Here is a 19,337-nt window from a genome sequence, read left to right on the forward strand (position 1 = left end):
GGGATCCGAGCCGCGTCTGCGACCTACACCACAGCTCACGCCAACGCCAGATCATTAACCCACTGAGCAAGGGCAGGGACCGAACCTGCAACCTCATGGTTCCTAGTCGGATTCGTTAACCACTGCGCCACGACAGGAACTCCTGATTTTTATTTTTAGTCGACTTATTTCACTGGCATTTTTTACAGTCTTGAATAGAAGCAGTGTTGGGAGAACTCTAATTCACAATCTCAGAGGAGAGTTGAAAGCAACTTTGTAGAAGATTATTTGGTGTAGCCTTACTTTGAAAAAAAGAACTTGGTATTGTTAGAAAAGGACTCATTTTTAAGATTTTGTTTGTTTCCAGAGTTCCTGTTGTAACTCTGAGTCAAGAACCCCTGACATAGTGTCCATGAAGATGTGGGTTCAATCCCTGGCCTCGTTCAGTGGGTTAAGGATCCAACATTGCTACAAGCTGTGGCGTAGATTGCATATGAGGTTCGGATCTGGTGTTGCTGTGGCTATGGCATAAGCCAGCAGATGCCACTCTTTGATTTGACCCCTAGCCTGGGAACCTTCACATGCCACAGGTTGGGCTGTAAAAAGAAAAAAAAATTTTTTGCGTGTTCCATAAAATAATGCCTTGAGCGACTTTAGGTGCCCTGTCTTGTGATTTAATGTTTCTCAAAGTGTGTTCCTAGAGCATGAATCTCTTTAGCTAGTCTATGAAACAAGAGTTCTGTGGCCAGATACATTTGGGGTCCACTTTATACCAACCTCAATCCCACTGGGAAAGTTAAAGCACACTCAGTGTAATAAAAGCCCTGACAAGCCCTGCAATGAAGAAACCTGTTTCACTCTGCTAGTATTGTGTTTCACAAGTGTATTTGCCCATAAATTTTTAATGTAATACTTGTTAACATCTTTCTTAGTTCTTGGGGAAGTTGAATTTGAATATATATTAGTATATTTTTTTCTTTTGAGAAATGTACCTCCAAAAAACTTTTGCTGCGAGTAATAGCAGCTACAGCAATTGTGAGTAAATTTAGAGCTCTTACTGCATCTGTTCCAGTAGGCCTTCTCAATAAAACTATTGCTTTTCATCTGTTTGTTTCACAACAGATTGTAAACCAAAGTGTAGGAAGTCATGTCTAACTGCTTACTTAGTCTTTGTAAAGGAAAATATTGCTACTCCTGTCCCACATTGCTGGGTCCTAGGAAGTGGCCAGGGTGATGCAGCTGTCCTCTCCCAGCCCTCTGTCCTGGTGGGTGGGGGAGGTGGGAGGTTGGAGCTCCAGCCCCCTGCTGCCCTGTCTGCCCACCTCCTGGGTTGGCTTGCAGAAGGGGCTCCAGAGCACAGTGGCCAGAGGTGGAGCCACCCTGCAGCCTGGCCCAGGCCGTTTGCTTCTGCCTGCTCCAGATGCAGGGCTGGCATGCTGGCCAAGTCGTTTCATTAACCTGCAGTGAGAAGATCCCAGAGGAAGATTTGATGAGAAGCTAACAAAGGGCCCTTTTACTTGTACTTTTTTTTTCTTTTATCTTATTGACTCAACCTGTGGCATTTGGAAGTTCCTGTTCCAGGGATCAAACCTGTGCCGCAGCAGTGACCCGAGGCACAGCAGTAACAACACCAGGTCCTTAACCTGCTGTACCACAGGGAGCTCCTGTTCTTTCCTTTAACTTTACTCTTTTGTATTTTTTTTTAAGAGGGCCATTATAAAATGTGTAAGTTCCAGGACTTCCAAAACATTGGTGCACCTGGTGGGAGCCTGAAATATGTGTGATTCAACTTTTTGGATCCTTCTGATGATACTGTATAGGTGGCATAACCATCATAGTGGTGAGATTTTGTTCATCAGTTGTAGGCCTTGAGGTTCCTTTTATTTATTTTTTTCTTTTTTGGTTGCCCCGTGGCATATGGAGGGCTGGGCCAGGGATCAGCCCTGAGCTGCAGTTGTGACCTATGCTACAGCTGTGGCAACACCAGATCCTTAACCCACTGTGCTGGGCTGGGGATCACACTTGCTACCGGTCCTGTTGCACCACAAGGGGTAGCTCCACATGGGCATCCTTGCCTGCTGTGTGTCCCTGAGTACTTATCAGCCTACCTCTTGGGCTAGGGTTCTAATCTACCAACTTGATCAAAGGACTTGTACCATTAAGCATTCTTTTCATGTTTTAAAATTATTTTTATTTATTTTTGTCCATGCCTGCCACATGTGGAAGTTCCCAGGCCAGGGATGAAACTGGAGCCACAGCAACTACAATCAACTACAATGCCAGATCCTTAACCCACTGAACTACCAGGGAACTCCTTACTCAGAACGTTTAGCATTGATAAAATACTGCCTAATCCACAGTCTGTATTCTCAGTCAGGAATTGTCCCATTGATACCCTTTACTGCTGTGTATTTCCCCCTCTTTCCAGAGAAGAGTTCAGACACCTGGGCAGACAAAACCTTCAGAGCTACCCTATCTCTGAGGTGTACTGAGCCTTCACCCACCTGTGGTCTCCTTCTCATCCAGAGATGCTCTGTGCCTTCATGTCCACTGGCCGATGTTAGCAAAGCCCTGCCTGTTTCTCAGACTCGTGTGGGCCTGGGTTTTAGATGTTCCTCTCATCTCTTGTAAATAAGATGTAGTTGACTTTTATCTTTTTGTCCAATTTGATCTTTTTCTTCATCTGCAGTTAGCTTTTCTAGTCTAGTTATTTACTGGAATTATTGATGTGTTGAGCTAACATTCATGATCTGATTTGCTTTTTTATTTTCTTGTTTCTTTTGTGTTACTTTTTTTCTCTTCATGCTTTCCTTTGGATTGATTTTTAAGAATTTTACCCTTCCCTATTACCTCGTTTCTACATTCCATTTACTGTTGTTTTAGTATGCATTCTAGACTTGTTAAAATCCAATGTAAACCTGTATTTTTACCACTTCCAAGTAGTAGGATGACCTTAGGAAACTTTAACCCTGTCGTTTCTTAGTGCTATTATTATATATGTATACTAGGTAAAATAACATATTTATATTTTATGCAATTAGTGTACATTTGGATCTCTCCACATATTTACCAATACCAATGCTCTTCCTTTTTCCTGTGTTAAAGCTTGTATTTGAGATAATTTTTTTTCCCCTAAGGAAAACACTATTCTTTCTTTTAGTGGGGATCTGCTATTGTCTGAAATTATCCTTATTTGATTTCATTCTTTAGGGATATTTCAGTGAATAAAAGAGTCTAGTTTGGAAGTTGTTTCACCCCTTTGAAGATTTTGAAGATTATCTTTTCAGTATCTTTTTTTAGTTGAATTTTTTATTAAAGTATAGTTGATTTACAGTATTGTGCCAATTTTTGCTATACAGCAAAGTGACCCAGTCATATATATGTGTGTGTGTGTGTGTGTGTGTGTGTATATATATATATATATATATATATATATATATATGCATTCTTTTTCTCCTGTTAGTCTGTCTTCTATCATGTTCTGTCCCAAAAGACTGTTTATAGTTCCTTTTGTTGTACAGCAGGATCTCATTGCTTATCCATTCTAAATGGAGTAGTTTGCATCTGCTATCCCCAAACTCCCAGTCCCTCCCCACTACCCTTATTGTCTTTTTTTTTAAAAGTCAGCTGTCTAATTGTAGCTTTTAAGATGTCTGATTTTTGGCCTTTGGGTTTGTCAGTTCTATTTTCACTGTTTCCAGATGTGATTTTTTTTTTCTTTCTTTTTTTTTTTTTTTGTCCTTTTGCCACTTCTTGGGCCACTCCCACGGCATATGGAGGTTCCCAGGCTAGAGGTCGAATTGGAGCACTAGCCACTGGCCTATGCCAGAGCCACAGCAACACAGGATCCCAGCCATGTCTGCAACCTACACCACAGCTCATGGGAATGCTGGATCCTTAACCCACTGAGCAAGGCCAGGGATTGAACCTGCAACCTCATGGTTCCTAGTCAGATTTGTTAACCACTGAGCCACAATGGGAACTCCCAGATGTGATTTTCTTGTATTTATCCTATTTCCTAAATATCTGGATTGATATTTTCTGGCATCACTGGATTGATGTTTCTTGAATCTTTGAATTGATATTCTCTGGCAGATTTGGGAGAATCTTCGTTATTTTCTTTTCATAAATCATCTTGGCTCCGTTTTCTGTCATTTCTTATTTAGAGACTCGAGTTACCTGTGTTTTAGACCTTTTCACTGTGTTCTTTACATCTCTTGCCCTCTGTTCTCTATTCTCTATTGTTTTGCCATATTTTATTTTGGAATCTTTCTGATTTGTCTCCTGACCTCTCTTTAGCTGTTACTTTTCAGGTCAGGAGATCTCTCTTCACCCATGGAGTTATTTTTGGTTGAAATATTTTTCAGTCCTAGAATTTCATTTGGTTCCTTTTCCTACTGTCCTGTTTCCTGACAAAATTCTCAATCTTGTGTTTTACCTCTTTGAATGTAACTATTGTAATGTCTGTTATAACTCCATTAAGACAGATCTGTTGGGATTCCGGTGCACACCTAAGTTTGAAGATTGCTGGTTTATACCCATTAATTGATGAAATAGTCCCTTGAATCCATTGCCAACACCTAGACCTGAACAGAAAAGGAGAAATTTAGCCATATTCTGAGAGGGGAAAAAAAAAAACCTCCCACGCTTTGATTAGAGCAGTGCAAGAAAGAAACATGTGGGAGATTTTTTTTTTCTTAAGAAGCAAACAGGAGTTCCCTGATGGACTAGTGGTTAAGGATTTGGTGATGCCACTGCTGTGGTGCAGGTAGGATCTGTGGCCCGGGACTTCTGTATGCCATGGACGTGGCCAAAGGAAAAGAAATAAGCAAACTTGAATATTTACCAAGAATAATATTCTGTTTAAGTTTGTTGGACATTTTTGATGTTGGATATTACAGCTCAGATGTCTTTTTTTTTATTTTAAAGAAATAAAAGAAGAGCTTGAAGATCTGAACAAAGAAATCAAGAAAACTGCTAATAAAATTCGGACCAAGTTAAAGTGTGAGTTTAAAGTTTTAATTATGTGTAATCATTGGTGGTGGGACTATGGATAATTATTATTTTCTTCTTTGTAACTTTTTTTTTTTTTCTTTTTAGGGCCATACCTGCAGCATATGGAAGTTCCCAGGCTAGTGGTTTAACTGGAGCTACAGCTGCTGGCCTACACCACAGCCACGGCCACAGCCGTTACAATGCCAGATCTGAGCTGCGTCTGTGACCTACAGTGCAGCTCACAGCAACACCAGATCCTTAACCCACTAAGTGAGGCCAAGGATTGAACCACATCCTCATGGATATTAGTCGGGTCTGTAACCTGCTGAACCACAGCAAGAACTCTCTAACTTTTTATTCTTTTATATATTCAAACATTAAAATGGTGAGCACTTTAAAATGTTATTTGTATATACTTGGAAGAGTAAGCCTCATTTAAGTAACTCATTATTCTAGAATTGTTAAACTACCAGCTCTAAGGATTGCATTCAAGGAGCTAAAAAGCTAATGGTTATTAGTCCTTAAATTTAGGAGTGAAACACTAATTCATACATACTCAACAAGATGAAGCACCTGCTTCTAAATTGTTATTCTCTTATAGTATGTTTTTATGACAGTTTAGGGCTAAATTGCAGGTATTTGAGAAGATGAATAGCCTTTAAAGTGGATTGCCAGGTTCTTAAACATTTCTTTTAGTTGGCAAGCTCCTTTGAATACTTAGTATCATTCAGCTGAGCTGATGGTGCTCCAAGGTCAACGTCAGCCTCAGTGGTTTCCAAGAGGTTTATAGCTTTCTGAAGGGACTGAAGCAGAGGAGGTGTTTTCTTAATGTGGTAGACGCATTGCAGTCGATTTTTACAAAATAGTATTCAGATAAAAATCTCTGAAGATCAGAGACTCTTTATGATGGGAAATTTTGGACCTGGGGGTGTGTGTGGGAGGAGGTTACTACTACGAGCCCACAAGCCCAGTGTCCTCGTTCTGCAGCTCAGTGGCCCACTCACCATCCAGCTGATTTCCCAACCCTTCCCAGACGTCTGAGACTTTTGTCAGCATGTAGTTTTCAGGGTGTGTCTCTAAAACATAGGAATATTTCCCCCTAAAATACAACTGCAATGCTATTATTATATCTCAATCACATTAATTACCATTATTTACTATAAAATATCCAGTCAGAATTTACACTTCCACACTGATCTTTTAATTTTTATTTATTTATTTTTTATTTATTTATTTTTTTTACAGTTTGTTTAGATTGGGTACCAAATAAGGACCATGCCCTGTGATCAGTTTTTCCTGACCATATTCTCCTTCCTTCTTTCTTCCACCAGCATTTTTTTCTTTGGGTCAGAGAAAACCAGGACATTATCCACCTGGAGTTACCATGTTGCGCTTCTGCTGGTGTCACCCCTTAACATCACGTCACAGCTTCCTTTGTCTTCTGAATTTCCTGGAGACTGATGGTTAAGTTCTCCAGACTTGATCAGACTGAGGTTCTTTGCTTTTAAATATGAAACTGTAACACCTGGCATTGTTTTGTGATGTTTTCAACAGTGGATGATCACCTAAATTCATACATTTATTAGGAGGTGAAAAGATAAGAAAATGCATTTGAAGTTAGGCTTGAAAAACTCTCATTTTTTTAGTTTAAAAGGTAACTCTTTCCTGTTTCTTTCTAGCTATTGAACAAAGTTTTGATCAGGATGAGAGTGGGAACCGGACTTCAGTGGATCTTCGGATACGAAGAACCCAGGTTTGATAATCAGCCTTGTCTAGACCCAAGTGATGGCTGGGAAGAGGTCTTTTCACTTTCTTCTTTTAATTCTAAAAGAATCTCATCTCTACTGTCACATTAACCCTCACAATATTTCTGTGTAAAAAAGATGTAGTATTTAGAGGGAGTTCCCTGATGGCCTAGTGGGTTGAGGATCTGGTGTTGTCACTCCTGTGGCTCTGGTTACAGCTGTGACACAGTTTTGATTCTTGGCCTGGAAACTTCTACATGCCTCGAGCACAGCAAAAAACAAACAAACAAAAAAACCAAAAAAAAAAACCAAAAAAACCAAAAAAACCTCGTAGTATTTATAGACTTCTCTATATTATGAAGAAAAAGTTCTCTCCAGCTTATCAGCAGAATTCTCTTCTGAGGTGTAAAGAATTTTCCGAGTCATTTCAGTGTTCCTGGTAAAATCCTCGCCTTTTAGAGGTTGGCGGTGCAGCAAAGTGGAATTCAGTCCACTTAACTCTTGGCAGACGGTGGTTATGCATTCAGGGCTCTGGGAACAGCTCAATTGGGTGTCAAACCCCATCCATTCACCTGCAGCCATGGGTTAATTGACTTATCTAAGTTGAAGTGGAGGACAATAATAGCAGGGTTATTATGAAAATCAAATAAGACCATGCATGTAAAGTCCTGAGCATAGATTCTGTTGTACAGTAAGTTGCTATTAATCTTTTGCTTTTTAGGCCCACACCTCCGGCATATGGAGGTTCCGGGCTAGGGGTCCAATCGGAGATATAGCCTCTGGCCTATACCACAGCCACAGCAACATCAGATCTGAGCCAAGTCTGCAACCTACACCATAGCTCACAGCAATGCCAGATCCTTAATCCACTGAGCAAGGCCAAGGATCAAACCCACAACCTCATGGTTACTAGTTAGGATTCATTTCCGATGAGCCATAATAGGAACTCCAGTTGCTGTGAGTCTTATTTTCCATTTGAAGGAATACATAGCATAATAGTTTGAATTTCTGTAATGTAATATTTCTATGTATAACTTTTAACAGAGGAAATGACCATTATATATTGATTAATTTTTCCATGTTGGCAGCATTCAGTGCTGTCTCGGAAGTTTGTGGAAGTTATGACAGAGTATAATGAAGCACAGACTCTCTTTCGGGAGCGAAGCAAAGGACGTATACAGCGGCAGCTAGAAATAAGTGAGTCAATGAAAATGCTATTTTTGTTAAAAAGCATTATTTTTCTCCCTAAGATCTGATATGAGAGTATGTAACTTCAGAAAAGTAGTTCCATCTCCGCTTTTGTCAGTATTGTGAAGCTTAAAGCCCTTTCATAGCTTCTAGTTTATTGAGTCAACCAACCTATTATTTATTTACATCCTTTAGAAAATTCTAGGTGATGGACTTTAGATTACTTTCCAGTAACTGTTACTTTAGAGTGTTCATTGCATGTGGCAAACTTTTAACCATCATATCTTCGTGTATTTTCTTTTTTCTCTTTAGGGCTGCACCTGCAGCATATGGAAGTTCCCAGGCTAGGGCCTGAATTGGAGCTGCAGCTGCCAGCCTGTGCAACAGCCACAGCAACACCAGATCCAAGCTGCATCTATGACCTACCCTGCAACTTGCAGGAACACCATATCCCTAACCCACTGAGCAAGGCCAGGGATTGAACCCACATCCTTGTGCATACCAGTTGGGTTTGTTACCACTGAGCCACAACAGGAACTCCCCTTCGTGTATTTTCTGTGTCGCCCAACCCTTCCTGCCCCGTCTTGGGACAGATCCCGTGTCTCTCACAGTTCTGTGTGTCTGGTGAGCAGACCCTCACTGCCCTTTCGCTCCAGACTTTCTTCCAAGGATGTTTGTGTAGCACTTGGCCTTGGAAGGTGGAGCTCACATTTCCCTCTGAGCAGAAGGCAGTTTGATTGTTGCATAACGGTCAGGCAGGCTTGTCTCCTCCCTGCTGTGAAAGATGGGGGTTCCTCAGTTGTGGTTCAAGCCCAGTGTGGGTGCATAATCCACCGGGGCTACTTTGTGTCTCTGGTGAACTTGGGTGGCAGCTGTGAACTTGAACCTCCTTGAATGACATTTTAATGACATCGTTGAGATATAATTGACGTAGCAGGTGAATGATACTCAAGTGTATATTTCAGAGATTTTTAGTGTATTGGTATCATCAAGTTTAGAATACTTTAGTCTCTCCAGAAGGAAACTCTGCACCATTGTCTGGCACTTCCCATTCTCCACCGCACCCCCCACCCCTGAGCCCCAGACAACCACCAGTTTACTTTTCTATCTATAAATTTTCCCATTTGGGGCATTAATGTAGGTGGAATCACACAGTACATGGTCTTTTGTGACTTTCACTTAGCATAGTTTTCCAACCATACTTAACTGTAGCATGTACCAGTCTTTCATTCTTTTTAATGGCTGGACCCGGTTCCATTGTCTGGATGGGTTTATCCATCCATCAGGTGATGAACATTTGGGTGGTTTCCACTTTTTGGTATTTATGGTACTGCTATGAATAGTCCCATTAACTGATATTTTAGTTATTATAATACTTACTCATTTAATTTTGCCTTTTGTGGCACAGAGCGTGAAAAACGTGAAAAACTTGGTTTTTTCCAATCCTCAAGGGCATTAATACATTTAACTCAAGGAAAAATATTAACAACCAAAGTACAGAAAGCATTAAACCATCTGATTCTAATTATACAGTCTTTATTATTTATTATACCCATTTCATAGATGCTGAATCTAGCTTGTCCCCTTTCCCCATAAACCAGAGTAAAACTTTTAGGAAAACTGATATGCCAAAAGTTTATGTATCAGTTTTCTTTTTACAGTTGTTTTCTCACTCACATTAAAATTGTGTCTTATTCATTCCAGTTATCAGATTTACTGTGAAAGTTTTCCAGTTCTCTCAACTACATAGTCTAAGGTTAATTTTTCTCATCATTAATACTTGCCTAGGAAAATATATTGGAAAGGTTAGAAAAACATTGGGTAAAAATGTTAACATGAGATTTTAGTTGCTAACTTATCTGTGCAAACATCATTTTTAAATATTGCTGCGTTCTCATTGGAGTTTTTAATTATTATTGTAGCGGGAAAGACCACCACCGATGATGAATTAGAAGAGATGCTGGAAAGCGGAAATCCCTCCATTTTCACGTCCGATGTGAGTGCATGGGGGCGTTTTGTGACGGTGGGCGCTTGTATACCTACAGACGTGTTTTCTTTTAACTTCCTAAACAATCATAAGTTCATCAATGTTTCTCTTTGGTTCTTGCTTTTCAAAGATTATATCAGATTCACAGATTACTAGACAGGCTCTCAATGAAATTGAGTCTCGTCATAAAGACATCATGAAACTGGAGACCAGCATCCGTGAGCTGCACGAGATGTTTATGGACATGGCTATGTTTGTGGAGACTCAGGTAACTGCACCTGGCTTTCCTTTTCCAAAATGAGAGTGGTTGTTTGATTCCACCGTACCTGAGAGGGCCGTTATTTTGGATTTGATCTTGTAATTCAAAAGCTGATTGCAGTGTTAATGCCATGTGAAACTGAAATGTTGGAAACAGCTTAAACTTCCAACAGTAGGGGCTGGGTTATTAAATTATGGTGTGCCTATAGGACAGCCTGTTGGGCACCTGTGGACTACAGAGACTTTGTTCATGGAGGATTTTTTTTTTTTTTACTTTTTATTGTAGTTGATTTATAATGTTTTACCAATTTCTGTTGTACTATGGAGGATTTTTGATGAAATGTGTAAATGTCGTGCTGTCAATTTCCAGTTGACAGAAGAGGGAGCCACAAAACCTTATGTGTGTATTTATATAAATACATGTATGTATAAATATAAATACACATAACCCACACCCTGACACCCACAGATATGGCATGAACTGAGCTACATAAGACAGCACTCCCAGAAGGAAAGAAATATACCAGGCAGTGTAAGAACATCAGGACTATGGGAATTTTAGTTTTTTTCTCTCATTTATATATTCAAGTTTTCTGCAAGGAGCGTATATTAGAGTAGTAATCAGGAGAGAACTTTAAGCGAATAAGCCCCACAGGGATATGCCATGGCATAAGTAGGACTTCGTACTTCCATTGTTGGAAGCACAGGCAGGAGGTGACAGGGCTGTTGAAGAGACCCTGTGAGGGACTGAGGAAGTTAACTTAATTTAAAAACAAAACTTGGGGAGTTCCCGTCATGGCTCAGTGGTTAATGAATCCGACTAGGAACCATGAGGTTTTGAGTTCGATCCCTGACCTTGCTCAGTGGGTTAAGGATGTGGTGTTGCTGTGAGCTCTGGTGTGGGTCGCAGACATGACTCGGATCCCACATTGCTGTGGCTCTGGTGTATGCCGGCAGCTACAGCTCTGATTGGACCCCTAGCCTGGGAATCTCCATGTGCCACAGGTATGGCCATAGAAAAGACAAAAAGACAAAAACCAAACAAACAAACAAAAAAATAAAAACAAAACTTGGGAGTTACCATTGTGGCTCAGCGGAAACAAATCTGACTAGTATCCATGAGGATATGGGTTCGATCCCTGGCCTTGGTCAGTGGTTCTGGGATCCCGAGTTGCTATGGCTGTGGTGTAGGCCAGCAGTGCAGCTCCAGTTTGACCCCTAGCCTGTAAACTTCCATATGCCTCAGGTGTAGCCCTAAAAAAAAAAAGCAAAAAACCCAAAATGTACAGGACAAACTGGTGTTCCTGTTAGGTGTGTGGATGTGCTTGCTCGCCCTGAGGTGATGCTGAATGAGACGTCTGTGGTCTCAGGCACCACCTGAGGCTTGCACCCAGTCATTCCTAGATCAGGGGCCACTGGTCCAGCTGACTGCCCTGTGAAGGGTAAGCGTTCGCTCCCCACCCATGGCCTTACTCCCATGAGGCTGGTGTCAGGGTCTGTTTTGGCAGGAGTGGTTCTCCAAGAAAGTTCCAGTCTGACCAGCCTGTTTTCTGTTTGCCTGGGCTATATAAGGAGTGATAGGAAATCCATCCTGGTACTGGGGCTACTCTCCACATTGCTGTTTTAAAGAACATTGTTGGGCTCCAGGAAATTTGTCATAAAAATGTGTGAAGAACCGAGGCCTGTGCATTTGGAGCACAGGATGGGGCTGATTGGGTCCACTCCTTTCCAATTTAGGTGGACTCCTTGCAAAAAGGGAGAGTCGAGAGTCTGGCTAGTACCAGCTTCTTATTTTTGGGAAAGAAACCAGTTAGACAGAACGATCAGCAATTATTTTTTGTCATTACCAAAGATTTTAGACTACCTCGGACTTTTAATTAGAATTGTACTATGCCAGACATATTGTATTAATCTCCATTAGAGAAATCACTGTGTTCTTAGCTTTGTTCCATTGTTTCCTTTTAGAAGTCTGTTAGTATTGCATTTTATTGACTCATCCAAATCGAAATATATGTTTAGTCAAAACTTACTGGAAAGTTTAAGTTTGCAAATGAGTACGTTAACTGTGCGTCATTCTTCAATGCTTTACTATTCACTGCTGCAGATTATGTCTGCTGGTGGACGGAAAACCAGGTAACGTGCTTTCTTCCCTAACATCTCATTGGAGTCACCTCACTTTACATTTTTTGCTCTTTAATTTAGTCAACTTAGTGGCAAACATAAGCTATTCCTAGTTTACTGAAATTGCAACAATTTTCTACCCCTTAGAAAAGATGCCATTCTTTATACATTGTATGTATATGCATAACAGTAACTGTTAGTTCAGCCTAAAGCTAGCTTCCTCTCATTCCCTGTGCCGTCTTTAAAAAGAGTGCTCCCCTGTTAAAGCGTATCTCAGAGTCTACTGGATATGCCTTTAATTATCAGCATTGTTGCCCATCCCTTTTAGTTCTTTTTATAAGTTGGATTTCGATCACTGTGTTATTGGCACATTTGTAACAGTCTCATCTTTTTTGTAAACGCGACAAAGCATTTGGCTCCATCACACGCACATCACGCTCCGTCGAATTGTTATGCTGCTCTGTGGCTGTCTTAAGACGCACGATTAAATCATTTGAGAACATCTTCTAAGCTTGAAACTTTTTGTTTTAAGGGTGAAATGATCAATAACATAGAAAAAAACGTTATGAATGCCGCAGACTATGTAGAACATGCTAAAGAAGAAACGAAAAAAGCTATTAAATATCACAGCAAAGCACGGAGGGTGAGTTTGGTCTTTAAGAATTAAAGTGCCTTTTTCTCTGTATTTCAAGTGGCCATACATTGATGTAAGCCTACTTATCCAAGAAATAAAACCTCTTCCATAAATGTTTTATTTGAAAATGGAAGTAATTCTTTTTGCTAAAACGTTTGCAGTTTATCAGGTAAGTTGTGTTGCCTGGGAGCCTTGTTGGTTCTAAGTAATGAAAACTCTTCACACCCAAAGTCAGTGCCTTTCCTCATTTGTATGGATTTCAGTTCTAGAGTTTGCTGTTTCTCGGGTCATTATTTGGAAGGATGTATAAGACGAATGGGACCAGAAATTCTCCTAAAGATTGTCGGTTACACATTTTATGCCGTGAGCACTTGATTCTCTATTTAGGGTGTGTGCCTAACCTTTGGTTTGGAGGAAAGAGGAGGATTATTTGAGGCTGTGGAGTGTTATGTGCACTCACATTTAAGCTTTATAAGTGGGTCTAATACTTTTATCTGAACCTAATGTGTGTCATGTGTGAGCAAAATGTTTGCTGCGATGAGAGCAAGACTGCAGAATTGAGTTCTAATTCAGGGCCAGGGAACAGGGCTCTCATTCTGTGACCTCACCCATCATCTCCTGGTCTCCTCCTCTGTGGTGTGGAGACCATACACCAAGACCAGAGTGCTGCTTTCCATGTGTGTCTGTGTGGGGGTAGAAATGCCCTTCTGGGAGCTGACTGTCCAGTGCTATTCGGGGAACTGGGGGAGGCTTCCAGTGCAGTGGCAAAAATGACATTGCAAAGAGGGAGTTTCAAAATATTCAGGAGAGGAGTTCCCGTCATGGCACAGCGGAAACATGAGGTTTCAGGTTTGATCCCTGGCCTTCTCCATCAGTGGGTTAAGGATCCGGTGTTGCCATGAGCTGTGGTGCAGGTTGCAGACGTGGCTCAGATCCCATGTTGCTGTGGCTGTGGTGTAGACTGGCAGCTGTAGCTCCGATTGGACCCTTACCCTGGGATTCTCCATATGCCATGGGTGCAGCCCTAAAAAAGCCAAAAAAAAAAAAAAAGGTCAGGAGACATGAGGGGTCAGATTCTGTGTGCAGGTTCACCTGTAACAGTTGTCTTATTTGGATGTTCTCAAATAAAATGCATATCTGGGCTTTAATGTCAATGGTAAAGCCTCTTGCTCTACCTGTTCTTGGGAATCTGAGTGTCGCTTACCTTTGAAATGTGAAACGTGGTTTCTTATATTATTCTATTACCACATTTGGAAATATTGAGCCTACAGTAAAGTGAGATGATGAGGTATGCATGTAAAGTGCTTAGGCTAGGTCCCAGCACAAAATGTACTAACACTTAAAATAATCATTAAAAGGGGCAGTTCCCTTCCTTTCTTTGTGACCTAAAGAGCATGTCAGTCCAACGAGGACTTCAGTTGGAAGTCGTTAGTTTTACAGAGATAAAAGGTGGTGGGAAAGGGGTTGCATTTCATCCTGAACCTACAGAGCAAGCCTTGCTCCAGCAGGTGAGGGAGAGTGGCCACTGGCCAGAAACGTGGTGCTTGTCTCAAAAGTCATTCCTGTCTCTGACTCCAGGCCTGACATCTAAAACCATACCCAGTGTGTTCGGCTTGTCACCCTGCTGCTCACATGCATGGCTGCTGCATCTTCTAGGGTGTTGGCCATCCATCCCCTCTCCACTGTCATGGTTTCATTCCCAGGGTGCTATGTTAGCTCCAAAAGACCAGGCAGTACTGGTAGGGTGATTGTATACGGTGTGGTGGGAGCAGTGAAGGACTTAACTGCCAGTAACAGCAAACAAGAAAGAAGAGTGTAGGGGCTTAATAAATATAAAGCTAATTTTTTAGTTTACTGACCTGGCTTTGCATGTAGCTCTCTATACGTGGGGAAAAAAAAAAGTAAAGCTGCATATCTCATTCCATCAGAAACTGATTGAAAGACTGTGATCATGTAGCTTTATCATCAATGAAACCTAATATTCTAAGGGTTTTATAACAGTGTATCTCCAAATAGCCTAACCTCATTAAATTCAAAATCACTCTTTCTGAGAACTGCAAATTGTCAAACAGAATTCATCAATGTCCCGTAATTTAGATTTTAAAAGGAATTCTGATGGATTGTTCAATTTTAAGTGCATGATGCTCTCTCACTCGGGCATGTGGAATTAACCACAATATAATCAGCTTGCTTTCCTTTGACAGAAAAAGTGGATAATTGTGGCCGTGTCACTGGTGCTGGTGGCTGTGATTGCTCTAATTATTGGTTTATCAGTTGGCAAATGATGACGTGGATGACGTCAGTGTGTGCGCCTCTCTGCCAACGAGGCAGTAAGTAACTAATCAACTAATCTACTCATTCTCTCGCCCAATTAGCTAATGGTGGTGCTGGCCCAACTTCCAAAAGCTGGGAGGAAAAGCTGCCAGCAGAGCCTTTGCCCCCACGTCTGGGTTCCTGTCTCCAGCCTCTGTGACCTGAGAGCAAGCAGAGGCCGGGTCATGTCTAATCACGGTCATCTTCATGTTGCTTTTTGAAGCTTCTGTTTATGTATGTTACCTCCATGTGACAGTGTGGCCAGCAGCGGCTCCTCTGTCTCCACGGCGGTCTATTGTTTCTGATCTGGGAAGACTCTACTCTGAGTAATGAGCCCTTCGTTAGTGTGACAGCCACAGCAGTGAGGGTTGATTTGCAGTGAGAAGACCAGCATGTAGTATTGAACTTAATGATTTGCAGGGAAAAGGCTAGCATATACTATTTAACTTACATCTTAAATTTTAACTTTAGGATAAGTGCAACAACTGAAAGTTGCTCCGTGAAATCTATTTATTTGCCCACCATTTTACTGTGGAATTGAAATGGAATGAGAACTGTGAAAAACATTGCATGAAGTCAGAATAGTTTGTCTCACTTCTTTCCATTTGGCAGCACCTAGTCTGTTTTATTTTATTTTTAGCTGTGCCTGTGACATGTGGAAGGTCCCTGGCCAGGGATCAAACCTATGCCATAGCAGTGACCAGAGCCACAACAGTGACATCAGCTCCTTAAGTTGCTGCACCACAGGAGAACTCTGCATCTAGTTTATTTTATTTTTAAAATTTTTATTATTTTTAATTTTTAATTTTTTGTTTTTTAGGGCTGCACTCATGGCATATGGAAGTTCCCAGGCTAGGGGTCTAATCAGAGCTACAGCTGTCTGTCTACGCCACAGCCACAGCAGTGTGGGATCTGAGCCGCTTTTTCAACCTACACCACAGCTCATGGCAATGCCGGATCCTTAACCCACTGAGCAAGGCCAGGGGTTGAACCCATATCCTCATGGATACTAGTCGGATTTGTTTCCTCTGTGTCACAGTAGGAACTTCTGTTCTTTTTTTTTGTTGTTGTTGTTGTTGTTGTTGTTGTTATTGTTGTTGTTGCTATTTCTTGGGCCACTCCCGCAGCATATGGAGGTTCCCAGGCTAGGGGTTGAATCGGAGCTGTAGCCACCGGCCTACGCCAGAGCCACAGCAACGCGGGATCCGAGCCGCGTCTGCAACCTACACCACAGCTCACGCCAACGCCGGATCATTAACCCACTGAGCAAGGGCAGGGACCGAACCCGCAACCTCCTGGTTCCCAGTCGGATTCGTTAACCACTGCGCCACGATGGGAACTCCGGAACTTCTGTTCTTAATTAAAGGATTTGGAGTGCAAAATACATTCACTTCTTCATTCAGAGTATTTTTATTTTTGTTCACTGTATGAGTATCACCTTTCTTCAAACTTTGGTAGATATTGTGTTTTCCCATGCATTTGGAATCATCCTTTTTGTGTTAACTCTTTTAAGTTAGAATGCCGTCTGGTGTATTAAATTTGGACATACCAGTTATTTATCTTAAAATGTTTGGCATAATGATTACAATTAAAATTGTGGCCAAGAGAGTTCCTGTTGTGGCTCAGCAGTAATGAATCCTACTAGTATCCATGAGGATGCTGGTTCTATCCCTGGCCTCACTCAGTAGGTTAAGGATCCAGCGTTGCCATGAGCTGTGGTGTGGGCTGGCAGCTGTAGTGCCAGTTCAATCCCTAGCCTGGGAACCTGCAGCTGGCAGGGCATTTGAGGAGAGTGGTTAAATCCATGGCATTGAGGGGGCAGGGACTCAGCGGGACTTAGAAGAGCACCACTGAGAGCCAGATGTGGAAGCACGTGGTGGGCATCGTAATAATGGCGGGAATCCCAGCTGCCTGGCTTCCTGGGGTGGTTCCGGGTCCATTGAGGTTCCGGAGATGAAGAGTGATGCTGAGGGAGGGGGGAGTAACAGCCACAAAGGAGAGAGGTGTGTCTAGCATGGTGATGAGAGAGGGTCTCAGGATCATGCAAAGAGGATGCTAGCATGGTTGGGGCCATGTCCTTGCTTTCCAGGAAATGGACCTAATATTAACAAGTAACAGGAAATTTGAGTGCGTGACATCCTGAAGGCAGATCCCTAGGCTCTGAGTGATCATAAATCATGCAGTGAGGAATGCTGCTTTTGGCAGGCCAGGAGACTGACCAGTTCAGCAGATGTGATTTCTTAGTCGTTGAAAATGATGAATCTCTGCTGTTTACCAGGTCGGACAGTGGGGCATGCTTTCAACTTTGTGAATTCCTTTCCTTCTTCTGCAGACAGGTTTCCTGCAGGAGACTAGATTTCATTACCCAAAAGTTGTTTAGCTTTTCAACTGTGTGAGGAGGCTTGTTAATTAAAAGCAAAAGGTTAAATGCTTTATTGCCCTGCTCTGGACCAAGAATACAACAGAAGACTTGAGTTACTGGCTTGTTGATTTCTTACAGGCATCATATCTTAATGTAAAAAATAAATAAATAGTGTTTTCAGTGAATGAGAAATAAATGTCATTTCAAGTTTTAACAAGATGTACAGTGCATCCAAGAAATAACATTTTGGGATTTTATTGTGATTCACAGGAAGTGTTCATTAAGAACCCACATGGTGCCACCTGGATATTGCCTTTTACCTCTGGGAATAAATAGTTGTTGTTTCATAATACATATTTTAAGTTACAAAACTCATTCTGTTTAATATACACGAGTCTGTGACTTAGTGAATTGCCTTTAGAACTTCGCTCTCCCATGCTTTGCTTTTCTACGACCTATAGGGGTTCTTTCTTGAGGATGGACTTATGTTTTAAACCATCTAAAACTCCAGGAGGATTTTGGTAGGAAATGATACCAGTGATTTCTTTCCTTTTAAACCTTGCAAATTAATTAATGTTTTTCCTTATCTTGCAGAAAATGATGTTCATTATTATCTGTGTAATTATTTTGCTTGTGATCCTTGGAATTATCCTAGCAACAACACTTTCATAGCAACTGTATCCCTGGAGCCGTTGGTCCTTGGAGTCAGACCATGTCTGCAGCAGTTCTGCATCCTTCTGTTTCCTGAGTGGATCCCAGACATTGTGACGTGTGGCACTGAGTGCCGATTTTTTATTAGTGAATTCAAGAAGAAAACACAACAGAATGCGTTGTTGGGTGAAAAAACCGTAAGCAGAATGGAAGTGATCAGTTAACCCAAACATCCTTGGAGTCTAAATAATACACCACAAAATTTAACAATGTGAAACTTGTTTCAATGGCCTTAGGATAAGGAATTATTGAAATTTTCAATTTTTTTTTTTTTTACATTTCAGTGTTAAAATGTATATGAAGTTTAATTAGGAATATCTTATGTTATGAAGCTATTAGATTTCAGGTCTAAGCCTTTCTTCCCTCTTCCAGCTAACATGCTAAGAGACATTTTTGTATTATGTTTAATTCATATTTGTTTACGTTTGTAAAGAATTATTTTTATTATCACAGAGCTGTTTTGTAAGATACCTATAATTTTAAATGTTTATAAATTGTTTAATATATTAACACCTTAATTTACTCCAATTTTATTAACTATTGCCTTTTGAAAGAAATAGGAAGCTTCATGATCTTAGAGCCATCTTTGCACAGTTGTTTACAAAGTTTGCCATGGGCATAGAAAACATTGGTTGCAGAGTACCCCAAAAAGTCTTTCCAGGGCCTTCTGTAAAAATTGATTTATAAGGTTTAAATGTGCCTGACACCTCCAGGAAAATCTTGATTCTTGTACTTATCGACATTACTACCTGTTCTGTTACCCCAGATAATAAATTAGTTATTACACTGTAAAGACAATGGTCTCTTCTTTTATTCACTAAAAAATAAGGTTTGCGTTTCCCTGTTTACACTAATAAAGTCTGAATTTAAGCAGGTGATAAAACTAAGTTTTAAACTCAAGGAAATTATTCCTAGACATCAAGAAATTCTTTTAAATGTAAGCTGTTGTACAGATCATCACTGAAATATTCTTGTTAAGTACCTACTATTCTGCTGAACTTTGAGTGTTAATTCCCAAAGATTACAGGAATCTATGATAATTAA

At 40.9% G+C, this 19,337-nt stretch overlaps 1 protein-coding gene across 2 annotated transcripts in view; it reads left to right on the plus strand.

The window, feature by feature from the left end:
• STX2 (syntaxin 2) overlaps positions 1-19,086 on the plus strand; it is a 38,116-nt gene extending 19,030 nt beyond the window's left edge. Inside the window, exons 4-11 of one of the 2 annotated variants that reach the window (XM_047761207.1) lie at positions 4,909-4,983; positions 6,654-6,727; positions 7,808-7,916; positions 9,830-9,903; positions 10,025-10,162; positions 12,806-12,916; positions 15,112-15,237; positions 18,177-19,086. In XM_047761207.1, coding sequence (XP_047617163.1) covers positions 4,909-4,983; positions 6,654-6,727; positions 7,808-7,916; positions 9,830-9,903; positions 10,025-10,162; positions 12,806-12,916; positions 15,112-15,192 — 662 coding nt within the window. In that variant the 3' untranslated portion in view covers positions 15,193-15,237; positions 18,177-19,086. The remainder of the gene's footprint in view (positions 1-4,908; positions 4,984-6,653; positions 6,728-7,807; positions 7,917-9,829; positions 9,904-10,024; positions 10,163-12,805; positions 12,917-15,111; positions 15,238-18,176) is intronic. The other variant, XM_047761208.1, reaches the window with a different exon arrangement.
• Positions 19,087-19,337: the final 251 nt, after the last annotated feature.

Source organism: Phacochoerus africanus, chromosome 15, assembly GCF_016906955.1.
Source record: "Phacochoerus africanus isolate WHEZ1 chromosome 15, ROS_Pafr_v1, whole genome shotgun sequence".
In the NCBI taxonomy this organism is placed as follows: Eukaryota; Metazoa; Chordata; class Mammalia; order Artiodactyla; family Suidae; genus Phacochoerus; species Phacochoerus africanus.